Here is a 15000-nt window from a genome sequence, read left to right as displayed (position 1 = left end):
GGATCTGTGGCGTGTGCACGACCTGTGATTGACAGTCAGATCTCACACCCCCCTGCGCTGATTGGACCTGATGAAGCGGGAGCGCTGGATTTTTGCAAAACAAATAACACGCTCCAGGTGGAGTTAGAAGCTCGTTTTTTTTTCTAAAACCACCTTATTTATGTTGTTCTGTCGGATTATAGTGTCGATTACACTGAATATGATCAAAAAATTTTGCCGACGGCAGCTTTAAAACCGCATCCGACCCGTTTTCCGACAAAAGCACTAATTAAAATCCGCACCCGACCCGCTTAAAATAGAACCGACACCCGACCCGCACCCGAAATTAAAATCAGTTTAGACTATCACATTATAGACACACTTACAATTTTTTTTATTGCCAGGTCATACAGAAGTTATTACACGACCATTAACACAAGGACAACTTCAGCCGGAGCTGTCGAAAGGCCGGGTACATGAAGAACGCTAACACAAACTGAGAAGCCTAAGAACATTTCACCAATGGAACAGACGCGGACACACCAGTATATCTGCCACGCGATTGAGTGGTGTGCAGGGCGTGTTTGAACCCAAAATTGTAAATTTGTTTGAACATATACTTAACAGTGTTAAATTTGAAAGATACTGTTGGACAGAACTGCTTGGTTTGTTACCACAGTTATCTGTGCTTCCTCTGTGATGAAGTTCCACATTTGTGGCTATCCAACACGAACATGCAGCACCCTTTCACAATACTGTTTACTTCAGATAACTCCACATTTCTCCCACACACTGGACGTATTGTCGACAAGCAGATCGCGCGCGGTTATGATCAATTTTTAAAAGTGAAAGTAGGCTAGTGACCCTGGGAGGGCGTGGGCACAAATAAACTGATGTGGATTTTAAATTATTTTATCAACTTGAAGTACAGGCATATTTTTGTAGATGTGTTCCTAAAAATATGCATATATTTTTACGTTTGCACGTATTGTTTTAAACCCGTATTTAGACCCGTGTTTCCCCCGGTGTCCGACCCGGCCCGCACCGCACCCGACCCGACCCGCACCCGACCCGACCCGCACCCGACCCGACCCGCACCCGACCCGCACCCGACCCGCACCCGACCCGACCCGCACCCGACCCGCCCCGCCCCGACCCGACCCGACCCGCACCCGACCCGCACCCGCACCCGCACCCGACCCGACCCGCACCCGACCCGACCCGCACCCGACCCGCAAATAAAATCCTACCCATCACATACACACACACACACACACACACACACACACACACACACACACTAACCCGACCCCTAAACCTACCCATCACACACACAACACACACACACACACACACTAACCCGACCCCTAAACCTACCCATCCTACCCAAAAATATTTTTACGTTTGCACGTATTGTTTTAAAACCCGTATTTAGACCCGTGTTTCCCCGGTTGTCCGACCCGGCCCGCACCGCACCCGACCCGACCCGCACCCGACCCGACCCGCACCCGACCCGCACCCGACCCGACCCGCACCCGACCCGACCCGCCCCGACCCGCACCCGACCCGCACCCGACCCGCACCCCGACCCGACCCGCACCCCCGCACCCGACCCGACCCGCACCCACACCCGACCCGCACCCGACCCGACCCGACCCGCACCCGACCCGCACCCGACCCCCACCCGACCCGCACCCGACCCGCACCCGACCCGCACCCGACCCGCACCGACCCGCACCCGACCCGCACCCGACCCGCACCCGACCCGACCCCGACCCGACCCGACCCGCACCCGACCCGCACCCGCACCGACCCGCACCCGACCCGACCCCGACCCGACCCGACCCGCACCCGCACCCGACCCGCGGGTTAATAAGATAATAAAATATTACAAAATTAATAAAATAATTAATTTAAAATCCTACCCATCACATACACACACACACACACACACACACACACACACACACACTAACCCGACCACTAACCCGACCCCTAAACCTACCCATCACACACACACACACACACACTAACCCGACCCCTAAACCTACCCATCACACACACACACACTAACCCGACCCCTAAACCTACCCATCACACACACACTAACCCGACCCCTAAACCTACCCATCACACACACACTAACCCGACCCCTAAACCTACCCATCACATACACACACACACATACACTAACCCGACCCCTAAACCTACACACACACACACACACACACACTAACCCGACCCCTAAACCTACCCATCACACACACACACACACACACACACACTAACCCGACCCCTAAACCTACCCATCACATACACACACACACACACACACACACACACACACACACTAACCCGACCCCTAAACCTACCCATCACACACACACACACACACACACACAAACAAACACACACACACACACACTAACCCGACCCCTAAACCTACCCATCACACACACACACACACACACACACACACACTAACCCGACCCCTAAACCTACCCATCACACACACACACACACTAATCCTACCCCTAAACTTACCCATCTCTCACACGTGCGTGCGTGTGTGTGTGTGTGCGTGTGTGTGTGTGTGTGTGTGTGCTTGCGTGTGTGTGTGTGCTTGTGTGTGTGTGTGTGCATGCTTTTGTGTGTGTGTGTGTGTGTGTGTGTGTGTGTGTGTGTGTGTGTGTGTGTGTGTGCAGGCGTCTGCGCTGCACGTTCGGGCTCTGTATGACTTCACTGCTGAGGACGCAGACGAGCTCAACTTCTACGCTGGAGATATTATAGAGGTTTTAGATCAGTCTGATCGTTCCTGGTGGAAAGGGCTTTTGCGCGGGAGAATCGGACTTTTCCCAGTCAACTACACCAATCCGGCTTGAGAATCCCAAACACAGACGTTCAGTTTATCATCGCTTTATCCTTCTGTTCTTCTGTCTTGATGTTGCGTATTAATGTTTTGTCCATATTTATAGTAGGCCTATTTTCACAGCTGTGCAGTTAAGAAACACTTTTTCATCTTTTCATGAATGCAGTACTGGAACACACACACACACACACTCATAGTCACACACACACGTGCGCAGACACACACATACATACATATGGACGAAATATGGATATGCATGAAATGTTCCTGAGATATGATCTTCATCCAAGTAATTAATAAATGCATTCATGTTTACTGTAATATCACATGCAAATGTGTCATGACTTTATTGAATGAATGGTTCGGTTACAATTTTCCAGTATTTTTGTAACATCAGAATCCTCTCGATTAGTGCCTGTTATTAAAAGTCTGTGCGAAATACATCACATCCCAAATCCTGAACACAAGCAAATACATTTCATCTCGATTCAACATATTACAGTTCAAAATATCATGATATCGGAGATCGAAGAGATTTGAGCAAAAACACAGAAGGAAATTAACAAACCAAACCACATCAGAGATCAGATCTGAATCACGGAAGGAAAGAGACGAAAGTGAAACTGATGCTACAGTTCAACTCAACAATTAAACACTCTTCGCTAGTTATTATATGTCAGCGATCACGTTGAGTTCTTGTTTTTATTAATAGAGAAAGTGCAGAGACAGGAAATGTCTGTATAAACCGAGAGTCTAATATTTCATCCGTTATCCATGAGAATGCATGAACTGAAAAAACATGTTGAACGGAAGTAAGTCTGACAAACGCAGAAATGTAAATATTATATTAAGTCATTTTTAATGAGGACATGAGAAGGACGCTCTACATTCATACAGTTATACCTTTAAGTGTTCAAATACATTTAGTACAGTCAAACCAGAATGTATTCAGACACCTTCAACATTTCTCACATTATCACAGTTTATTCGCTATAGTTTAGAAAATGGTACTAAAATATGAGCAGAACTCAGTTGATATTTGACTGGTTTTGTCCGTCCTTCTGTTAGACTGTCTCACACATGAATTATGTTGAATATCTGTCAGCTGTTAAATTTAACTACACAATTAGATAATACCAGTTTAGCTCAACCAATCACCAAGCAATGCTTCATTTTGTTCAGTCTGTGTGTAAAAAGAGCATTAGCAATTAAAGACAAAACACTTCAGCAAAACATGATCAGCTCAAAGTGTCCAAAAGTGTCCCAAATCTTTATACATTTTACTGGTAGTCACTGTGTGTAGAATATTAGGGTATGTCACAGTTTACTTTATTTTGCTCTCCTCACTTACATAAATGAACTATAATGTTAATCGATTCCTCGATTAAGGTCGAGTACTCGATTTAAAAAAATCCTCGATTGCAATTTACCCGTGTCGAGTAACCGGCAAAATACCGGAAGTGGCGCATTCCACTGACGAGAATCCATGAACCGCATTATTACACCGTTTTCTAAGGCTACGCGATATATTTAACTATTTACAATCATAATAGCCTATCGTGAAATCACAAAGGCTGTGATTCAGTTAAATAAATATGCGCTGTTTTTTTTCTCCCACAGAGAAGCAGGACGCTTTAATTATTTGCATCATTGTGTTAAAAGTAGCCTACCTCAGCTCCGTTCACAGTAAACGCTGCTCCACACACACTCAGTCTCCTCATGTGCTGTTTGTTTAGGTTTCAATAATGTGCATTTGGGAACGCAAATCCTCGAACGCGTGTTTCATAGTTGCACTGTCATCATTTATATACGTGGAGCGTCTCGGGTTTCTCAAACTCAATCTGCACACAGTGTGCGCCGTTTCACAAGATTCGAAACGCAGATCATTTATAAATCTACGCCAACAGAGGAGAATACATAAGTATGTTTCTGAATATATTCAGAAATACATTCGCATATATTCTCAAATGCGAATTGTTTGTTCATTGCAATTTCAAAATAAAAGTTTAACCCTTGCACTGAGCTTGCATGTTTTGACTTGCACATGTTCTTGTTCAAGAAATTACAGCGGCTGTTGCATTTCTATCGTACAGAAGTGACCAAACATGAAAGATTAAGTTGCATTTCTATCGTACAGAAGTGACCAAACATGAAAGATTAAGTTGCCATTTGAATTAAATGTTATGTTTATTAGTTATTATGTATTTTACATGCTGTATTTTAACAGCGTTGTTCAATAAAACCCATATGATTACTTTGATACTTTACTTGAACCAATAATTATTGCTTGTTATTATATATTTGGGTAACACTATACAATAAGGTTCATTAGAACACATTAATGTATTAACCAACATGAACTAACAATGAAACATATTGATACATTTGATACTGTAACATTTGTTCATACAAATACATTGTTTGTTCATGTTAGTTCACTACATTAATGTATACAAATACAACCTTTAATTTTAATAATGTATTAGTAAATGTTGAAATTAACATGATCTAAGATTAATAAATGCTGTAGAAGTGTTGTTCATTCTTAGTAGGCCTATGTTAACTACAGTGATGGGAATAACGGCGTTATAAATAAACGGCGTTACTAACGGCGTTATTTTTTTCAGTAACGAGTAATCTAACTAATTACTGCTTCCTCCATTACAACGCCGTTACCGTTACTGTCAGTGTCAATAAAAATGCGGCGTTACTATAATTGAGCTCACTGAAGCGGTTTTCATCCGAGTAGGCTCTCTCTCAGCCATAGGAGCTGCAATGTTTTTTCTCTGGTGTGTGAGTGTTTATGAGGCGCGGGACTCGACAAAAGCGAGGCGAATGCCGCGAGCGTGCTCGACAGTGCGCGAGAGAGACCGAGTGTGTCCGAGAACGCGCTCGACAGTGCGCGAGAGAGACCGAGTCCGAGTGTGTCCGAGAACGCGCTCGACAGTGCGCGACAGAGACCGAATGTGTCCGAGCATAAATACTTTATTTATAAATAAATGACACATAGCCTATCAGCATTTGAATAATCTCTGTAGCATATTGGTATCATATGCAATGTTTTAATTAGTTTATATAACATAAACTCCAAAATAACCTGCAGGGAACGTTCAAACATATTTGTTTGACGGTTGTGAGCATGTGCGGCAAACACGACTAGAATTTGGCTAAAATAACCTCTGATGATGACGTTCTCTGTAGATTATGAAAATAAACCCCCAAAAGATTATATTGTATTATTATTATTTATGTTGATACATTGTTCAGTATTATATTGAAAACACTTTTTGTTAAACTTACTATTGTGAGGAAGAAAATACTTCAAGTAGGCTATACAGAATGTCTACCAGTTGTTAAGGTGTGTGAGTTTTATCATTTTAATTATATGCACTAGTGTATGTGTATGTATATTTTTATTAGGCTACTATTTATTTATTTTTGGTACATTTCTTAAAAAGCATAATTTATTTTTAGACTTATTTGTTGGCCAGTTGTGGTCTGTGCAATAAATATTAAAAGTTCTAAACCATCTATTGTTTTATTGTTGCACTATAGTAATGATAATATTTTAATATTTAAGTTAATAGGTGTCTCTCACATTGTCCCACAGCAACATTAAAATAGTGTAGATTAGTGCACAATGTTTTATAATAATAAGATGTTCTATTTAGTGTCAAGTTCATTCATTTAACATTTCATATTGGGGGTATCCAAGAAATTTCTTATATTTAAACTTTTTTTATTTTTTTTTAAGTAACTCAATAGTTACTTTCCCTGGTAATTAGTTACTTTTGTAACGATGTAATTCAGTTACTAACGCAGTTACTTTTTGTGAGAAGTAACTAGTAACTATAACTAATTACTTTTTTTAAGTAACTTGCCCAACACTGGTTAACTAATGTTAATTAATGTTAACTAATGAACCATATTGTAAAGTGTCACCTATTCGTATTTAAGTCATTTTAAAGGCTGTTGTTCACTTGGATCTATTTTTATTACCACAATTTTTTTATCCGATAACTCGATTAATCAATGGAATAATCAGTAGAATACTCAATTACTAAAATAATCTATAGCTATAGCCCTACTCTAAAACAAGGCAAAATTTTAGCTGTCAGTGGAAACTGAATTGACGTCTAAACCACAGCCCAAGAATAGACTAGTCTTCAATTAGATAACAAAGAGTGAAGAAATGAAACAAGTTATTTTGGCAAAAACAACATGTAACCAAATCCAAGGTTATTTTGGCCAGAAGTGTGTTACTCATAGCCGGATTATATATCAGGTCTAGCTAGACGGTGAAATGACGGCTATTGCTTGAATTTAGCTTTTCAGTTGAACACTCTGCTGTTGTCTCTCACCTCATTTTTATCTGTCCCTAACAGGGTGAACATTTTTGATCTTCCATTTCATTTATTTTATTTTATTTACCCGAGCTTGACCACAATATTTGTTCAAATGTTTTGGCGCCACCAGGGGGTGGCCACCCCTGACCGACTCCTGGCCACCCCGCTGGCCAGTATACATTTTAGTAGCATCAGTTATGCATTTCATCCAAGCGGCGACATTCTGATCTGAAAAATGAAGCCTACCCGGAAGTGCGAAAAACTGCAATACATCGAAAATCCGCTAGGGGAAGGTCCCAAAAGGGAGCAAATGTCCATAGCCCCCATGTTAAAATGTCCGTTTTCACAGCATAAATTCATGTTTTTACAGGTTGGTCCCATGGACTTTTATTGTATTTTTCGATAGGTTCCGAGTGCCTGACAACCATGAGGGCTGTGAATTTTTTTCTAACTCGTTAGTTTAGATTGTATTTAGATATAAAATGTATGACAATAAGGGCGTGGTTAACTTTGATTGACAGCTTGATTGACAGCTGACAAGGCAGCGCCACGGAGAATGACAACATAAGAAGCGCCATTTTTTAATACAGTTGACATATAATACTACTGTTTCTGTATCATGAAATGTAGTTTTAAGAGTTTTTCAGGCGAGAATGTAGTTGTTTAAAGCTCAAATCTGTGGTTTATTTATAAAGATTTATGAAAATTGTATCCAGTTGTGAGATCCAGCGATGACCGGGCGCTCGGCGCTCATGTACCCCGCCTGGAGCAGCCTTTCCTCGGCTAGACGTTCTGACGTTTGCCGCTGACTCTGACGTCTCTGTAGTGGTTAAACATGAGATATAATTTGTCTTGTGTATATCTAACGGGCGATTTTTGGTCTTGTAAATCTATAATTTGTTCCCTGGCCAATCGGTTTGACTGAGGGGAAGTTTCATAAGTTTATAAGCTATTTAACTTTACCATTGTATGGTTAGACTAGATCGAGCGCTGACTTTGTTTGACAGAATTGTTTGCTTTATTTGTATAGCTTCTTGTACCTTTTACTTATACTTTTATAATAGCTAATATTGATAAAACTGAAATTGAACAAAAAGAGACTGGGTTGAGTTTTGTCATTTTAAATTTTAATACAACGAAGATGATCTGTAATGTTGTTTACTGCAACATCTGTTGTTTAGTACAAATGCACATATTGCCTGGACCATATTAAAATGTTTAATATTTTTATATTATATTTAAAACGAAAAGAGGCAGGTTTGTGTTTTATATTTTTTTTTTTTTTTTTATAAATAGGCAAACGTTATGTGCAGTGAATATAATCAATACGCGTTGCCTGAACCACATTTGTGTGGCTATAATGTTTAAGATTTCTTTAAATGAAAACGAAAAGAGTTAGTATGGTGTTTTATAACATATTTCGTTGCCTAAATATACACAGAGATAACCGAAGTAGCAGAGCGAGCTGAGTGACGCGCGCTGCGTCAGAAGGTGGGCGGGGTTAGGAAGATGGCGCCGCCCATACCCCCCATAAACGGCTTCAAACCTTCAAACCCGTTCTTCAGAAAGTCTATGGGTGACGTCACAGACGCTTTGTCCATATTTTTTACAGTCTATGATTTCATCCCTAATGCACAGCCAGGCAGGGCAAGCCGCTCTAGACCTTCGATCGCACACAGTAGCCAGTACTCCCCCGCCCCCTCCGTCGCGCTCAGACAGCAACAGCTCAGCGCGTGCCCGTCGGTCAACAATTTCAAAAGAAGTTAAGAAAGAAGACGAAGACTACCGCGTTAGTTTGGGTGACAAAGTCATCTGAAGTTATTCCATAGCTTAATGTGACGGACAGAAGTCTATTTACATCATTAAAGTTTACGGAAACTCGTATTCCCTCCTCTGTGGCTGTCAATCATTCTCCATTCAGTATTCAAACAGCGCGCGCGCCTCTTCCGGTTACAGCAGCATACATGCACGGTAAAACTCTCTCCAATATGATATATTCACATTATAATGCATTATCTGTAGATAAAAGGCTGTGGCTTTGCATAAAATGACTTTATTTTGTTGGAGTTTGTTGCTGTTTTTAAACGACTCACTACCGTGTGCTTGTTAGATCACACACATCACAAGGACTATGAATGGAACTGGAATTTAAAGTTCAAATTTAAAACTGTGAAACAAATGATCAATAAACTGTTGGACAGATAGACACTAGGATTTGTGCGCTCGACATTTCTTTTAAATGCGCTCTTGTTTAGCGCAGCGCTGAACACTGTGACTCCATGTTGCTTTGAGCACATCATTCTGCACCCGCGATGCGCATACGCGCTTTGTGCGCTCTGTTTTGAAGCGTTTCATATTATCATGGTTTTGCGCACTGAAAGATTATTAAAAGCCTATATTTTTTATACCTAGCCTGCTCAATACATTTAAAATAAGCATTATTTAATTGTATATTATTTCTTTGTAGTGTAGGCTATATAAATATATACACTTCTGAATTCTTGACATTAATAAATATAATATATTTGTATCTGCCAGTATCTGCTTTTCCCCAGTAACTGTTTTGTTTGCAATAAATGTACACCTTATGCCAAATATAATTGCAAAATACAACAGAATTGTTGTGCAACTCAAAATGTTAACTGTACTGTTATTAGTCTATGCACATTATATCATTAGTAACATTAAATATAACACAATAAACATCATATAGTATATCAGTAGGAGTTTCCTTAAGTCTTTCTAAAAGTTTACTACAGGCCGGTTTACTACAACAGTAGAAAAAAATTCTGAAATTATGGTTTATAGTTTTGGTGTGCCACCCCAAGATTTGAAGTGGCCCCATCTGGCCACCCTTATGAAACATTTCTGGAGGCGCCACTGTGTTTTACATCAGCCTATCACGACTACACAATTTTCTTTTAAAAACGGAGTTTTATTTTCTACCTTTTATGATGGCCAAAAGCAATTTTGCGTTTAAAAGACGTCTAATAGCGTCCAAACACAGCCCTGACATCTATAGGCTAAAAAGGCCAAATTTGGGCTGTCAGGGAAAATTTAATAGACGTCTAAAACCATCGAATCAAATGAAACCAAACACATTGTAATCACTGTTTACTTTGCATACAAGATGGAAAATCATACATCTCGCAAGTTAACGACATGTAACCAAATTCAAGGTTATTTTGTCTAGAAGTGTGATCGGGTCTATAGTTAACCTACACGGAACCCCTGGCTCTTTTGTATTCTGTAAGTAAATGTTTAGCCTAAATAAGTTAAAGTTAAACTAGCCGGTGAAACTACGGCTATTGCTTGCTCCCTCATAGTTTGAGTCATCTGTGCTCACACAAAGTTCCCCTACTAGCACTGTAATTCTCGTGAACTCCACCCACCCGTGGAGCTACACCTGCCCGCGAGCTCGAGCTCAGGTGAGACACTCCCGCTCCGCGTCATGGCGGAGTCGCAGCTCGTGTGTCTGGAGGACGGGCTCATGCCCACCGCGGTGCCCGAATCCCGGCCACAGTTCTACTATAGCGAGCAGCAACGCGCCGCCCTCGAGGCGCTCCTCGCGCACGGAGACGGCGCGTTCAAGACCCTCCTGAAGGACGAGAAGAGCCAAGACTTTCTGTCGGCGCGGGAGATCAAGGCCATCACGAGCACCTTCGTCAAATATCAGCAGGAGGACGACGATGGAGGGGCGTCGGGGAACCGAGCGAAACGCGACGCGAGCGGCTCGTTGCGCTCCACATACTGGCCTCAGATGTCGGACACTGAGGTTCCTCCACTGGACCTCGGCTGGCCCTCATCAGGGCTCTTCAAAGGGGTCACCCGAGTGTCTGTGTACACACACCCGCCCAAAGAGAACAGCCCGCACATCAAGGAGGTGGTCCGCAAACTAATACAAGAATCCTGCAAGGTCAGCGCTCATTATATTGAAGAAATATGCCTATTTTGAAATATCATGTCATGACTCTAAACCAAAGTAAATCACCCAGTAGTTCGCTGGGTTATCAAAGTATGATAACCCAGAGAACAGTGAACGTTCTGTCAAAGTTATGAACAAACGCTCTTCCAGTAACAATAATTGAATTGTACCTTGAATTGCCATGTAAGTCGCTTTGGATAAAAGCCTGCCAAATGCATGTAAATGTAATAGAACGTTCGTTCAAAGTTTTCGTCAGCTCAAAAAAATTCATGGAACATTTTTAAAATATATTTTAAGTTTTCTTTTAAACGGTGGTCCGCAAACTAATAGAAGAATCCTGCAAGATCAGCGCTCATTTTATTAAATAAATAATATAAATGATAACCCAGCGAACAGGGAACGTTCTGTCAAAGTTATGAACAAACGTTTTCTGGTCTTTAATACTGTCCTGAAAACGTCAGCACAAAAACATCATTCATGGAACGTTTTTCTAAAACATTTTATTTGGAAGTCTAATGTTTTTTTTTTTATGTTCACTGTAAAAAGTGTTCAGTTCCCACTTTTTTTTTTTAGTAAAACAGTTGCCTTAAAATTATTAAGTAAATAAACTTAATGCTTAATTGAAAAAAATAACTTGACAATTCCACATTACTTAAGCATGACATTTATTTACTTAATAATTTTAAGGCAACAGGTTTCCTTGATCACTTTTTACAGTGTTAATACTTTTTTAGATGCTAAAAGAACAAAATGTTAAAATAGCCTAGAGAAGCTGATTACCATGGTAAATACAGGGATTCTTCATCACTATGATCAGTTTCACTTTCTCTTTTCACTCATAAGCATACTCTGTAAATGTCAGGTAAAGTTGCACCTCATGTGGTTCACATATAAATGAACTTCTTTATTAATAATAGATATGTAGGGGCCAGATCATAAATGTCCTGAAGGTATAGCAATAATTCCTGAGGATTCCTGCTGGATATCTTAAGATCTTGTTCAGACTTGATTTCTGCTTTGAGTTTCAGAGGAATGATCACTGAACACTGACTCACTGAACACTGACTCACTGAACACTGACTCACTGAACACTGACTCACTGAACACTGACTCACTGAGCAGGAAATGATGCGGCTGGTATTCTGCTTTCAGTAAAATCTGACACACCTTAAATAAAGAACTGATATGTCATGAATATAATGTGACAATGGCAAAATCTTCCGTGTTTTTATGTGGAATGGATTTTCTTGTTTTGATGATTTCTCAGGAACATCACAGACGAGTCACACCAGATTCCAGAGTCTCAGAGCGAGAGGGACTTTCTCTTGTGTTCAGAGATCATTCTGCCATCTTATCAGTCTTAAGACATAAACCGTAACCCATAAAGAAAGACAGATGCCCTTAGTTCCTCCTTGTTGCATTTCATTTTGTTGTGGCTTTAGAAACAAACAGTGTCAGCTGGAAGATCAGAAGCTAAGAGTGTGTTTGAGAAGGAGAAAGTGAAAGCTGTGCAAAAACATTCTTCTGAACTGGGTGTGAATCAGCTTTACATTTACAGTCAATAGTTTCAGTTGGTGTAACTGAAATCCAGATCAACACACACACACACACACACACACACACACTGCCTACACACTCAACACACACACACACACACACACACACACACACACACACACACACACACACACACACACACACACACACACACACACACACACACACACACACACACACACACACACACACTGCCTACACACACACACACACACACACACACACACTGCCTACACACTCAACAACACACACACACACACACACACACACACTCTCTCTCTCTCTCTCTCTCTCACACACACACACACACACACACACACACTCATCTGATCTGGAAACACACTCTTTATTCCTCTGGGCCGAGGCCATGAATTATATCAGATTGCAAAGACTTTTGAAGTCATATATATGGTGTTTTGTGTGAGAAACAAACCAGAATTTAAGTCAATATTCACAAAAATCTTGTGAATAGATTCAAAACTCATACATCGATGTGTCACCAGCTAACAAACATATATTCTAAGAACATTTCTCTAACGTTCCTATTAAGTTATGAAAACATTACTTCTGAATGTTCAAAAATGTCCAGTAAAAAAAAAAAAAGAGTTGATTATGTGAACGTTCAGGAAACTATTGTATCATTCTTCAAACGTTATGGAACGTTACTTTTGAATGTTCTCTGAACGTTCCGAAACAAGAAGATACATTTAAAAAACATTCCATGAACGATGTATTAATGATGTTTATGTGCTGATGTTTCGAGAACATTATTAAAGACCAGCTTTGAACGAACGCTCTATTAATGTTCCTGGAAGAACATCTGTTCATAACTCGCAAGGTCATTCTGGACAAACACACTCTTCTTTCCTATAACGTCACATTTCCTATTTAAACAGAAACTTCACAGGAAACACTGAAGGTTGTTCTATAATGAGGCTTCAGTACCGTCACACACACACACACACACACACACACACACACACACACACATCAGGATATTGGAGTCAGAGGCAGAAGATGTCACCACTATTCTTGGTTTATTTTCTCACATGAGAAGGTTTATGGTGACGTGTGACTGCAGACGAGAGTAAGTGAAGTGTGTGTGCAGGTCGTGGCGATCGTGATGGACCTGCTGACCGACCTGCAGATCCTGCGGGATCTGTTCGAGGCGTCCAAGCGTGTGTGTGTACTTCATCTGTGTGTGTACTTCATCTGTGTGTGTGTACTTCATCTGTGTGTACTTCATCTGTGTGTGTGTACTTCATCTGTGTGTACTTCATCTGTGTGTGTGTACTTCATCTGTGTGTGTGTACTTCATCTGTGTGTGTACTTCATCTGTGTGTGTGTACTTCATCTGTGTGTGTGTACTTCATCTGTGTGTGTGTACTTCATCTGTGTGTGTACTTCATCTGTGTGTGTGTACTTCATCTGTGTGTACTTCATCTGTGTGTGTACTTCATCTGTGTGTACTTCATCTGTGTGTGTGTACTTCATCTGTGTGTACTTCATCTGTGTGTGTGTACTTCATCTGTGTGTACTTCATCTGTGTGTGTGTACTTCATCTGTGTGTTTGTACTTCATCTGTGTGTGTGTACTTCATCTGTGTGTGTGTACTTCATCTGTGTGTGTGTACTTCATCTGTGTGTGTGTACTTCATCTGTGTGTGTGTACTTCATCTGTGTGTACTTCATCTGTGTGTGTGTACTTCATCTGTGTGTACTTCATCTGTGTGTGTGTACTTCATCTGTGTGTGTGTACTTCATCTGTGTGTGTACTTCATCTGTGTGTGTGTACTTCATCTGTGTGTGTGTACTTCATCTGTGTGTGTGTACTTCATCTGTGTGTGTACTTCATCTGTGTGTGTACTTCATCTGTGTGTGTGTACTTCATCTGTGTGTGTGTACTTCATCTGTGTGTGTGTGTACTTCATCTGTGTGTACTTCATCTGTGTGTGTGTACTTCATCTGTGTGTTTGTACTTCATCTGTGTGTGTGTACTTCATCTGTGTGTGTGTACTTCATCTGTGTGTGTGTACTTCATCTGTGTGTGTGTACTTCATCTGTGTGTGTGTACTTCATCTGTGTGTACTTCATCTGTGTGTGTGTACTTCATCTGTGTGTACTTCATCTGTGTGTGTGTACTTCATCTGTGTGTGTGTACTTCATCTGTGTGTGTACTTCATCTGTGTGTGTGTACTTCATCTGTGTGTGTGTACTTCATCTGTGTGTGTACTTCATCTGTGTGTGTGTACTTCATCTGTGTGTACTTCATCTGTGTGTGTGTACTTCATCTGTGTGTGTGTGTACTTCATCTGTGTGTGTGTA

At 41.0% G+C, this 15000-nt stretch overlaps 2 protein-coding genes and 1 long non-coding RNA gene across 4 annotated transcripts in view; 2 read left to right on the top strand and 1 right to left on the bottom strand.

Moving 5' to 3' along the window:
- Window positions 1–3174, top strand: part of grap2b (GRB2 related adaptor protein 2b) — a 26693-nt gene extending 23519 nt beyond the window's left edge. For both annotated transcript variants that reach the window (XM_082136238.1, XM_082136239.1), the window contains one exon: window positions 2685–3174. In XM_082136238.1, the coding sequence (XP_081992364.1) occupies window positions 2685–2861 (177 nt within the window). In that variant the 3' untranslated portion in view covers window positions 2862–3174. The remainder of the gene's footprint in view (window positions 1–2684) is intronic.
- A 1797-nt stretch (window positions 3175–4971) lies between these two features.
- Window positions 4972–8839, bottom strand: LOC309474006. Its single transcript, XR_014197171.1, has 3 exons — window positions 8286–8839; window positions 6735–8115; window positions 4972–5402 (listed from the first exon to the last, which is right to left on the bottom strand). It is a non-coding gene; the product is annotated as an uncharacterized lncRNA (long non-coding RNA).
- A 1791-nt stretch (window positions 8840–10630) lies between these two features.
- Window positions 10631–15000, top strand: part of fam83fb (family with sequence similarity 83 member Fb) — a 12948-nt gene continuing 8578 nt past the window's right edge. Inside the window, exons 1-2 of the mRNA XM_082136282.1 lie at window positions 10631–11110; window positions 13785–13879. Of these exons, the coding sequence (XP_081992408.1) occupies window positions 10646–11110; window positions 13785–13879 (560 nt within the window). The 5' untranslated portion in view covers window positions 10631–10645. The remainder of the gene's footprint in view (window positions 11111–13784; window positions 13880–15000) is intronic.

This window comes from Leuciscus leuciscus (assembly GCF_965113295.1).
Source record: "Leuciscus leuciscus genome assembly, chromosome: 14".
Taxonomy (NCBI): Eukaryota; Metazoa; Chordata; class Actinopteri; order Cypriniformes; family Leuciscidae; genus Leuciscus; species Leuciscus leuciscus.
The sequence above is the reverse complement of the archived record's forward strand: the minus strand, read 5'-3'. Positions and strand labels throughout refer to the sequence as shown.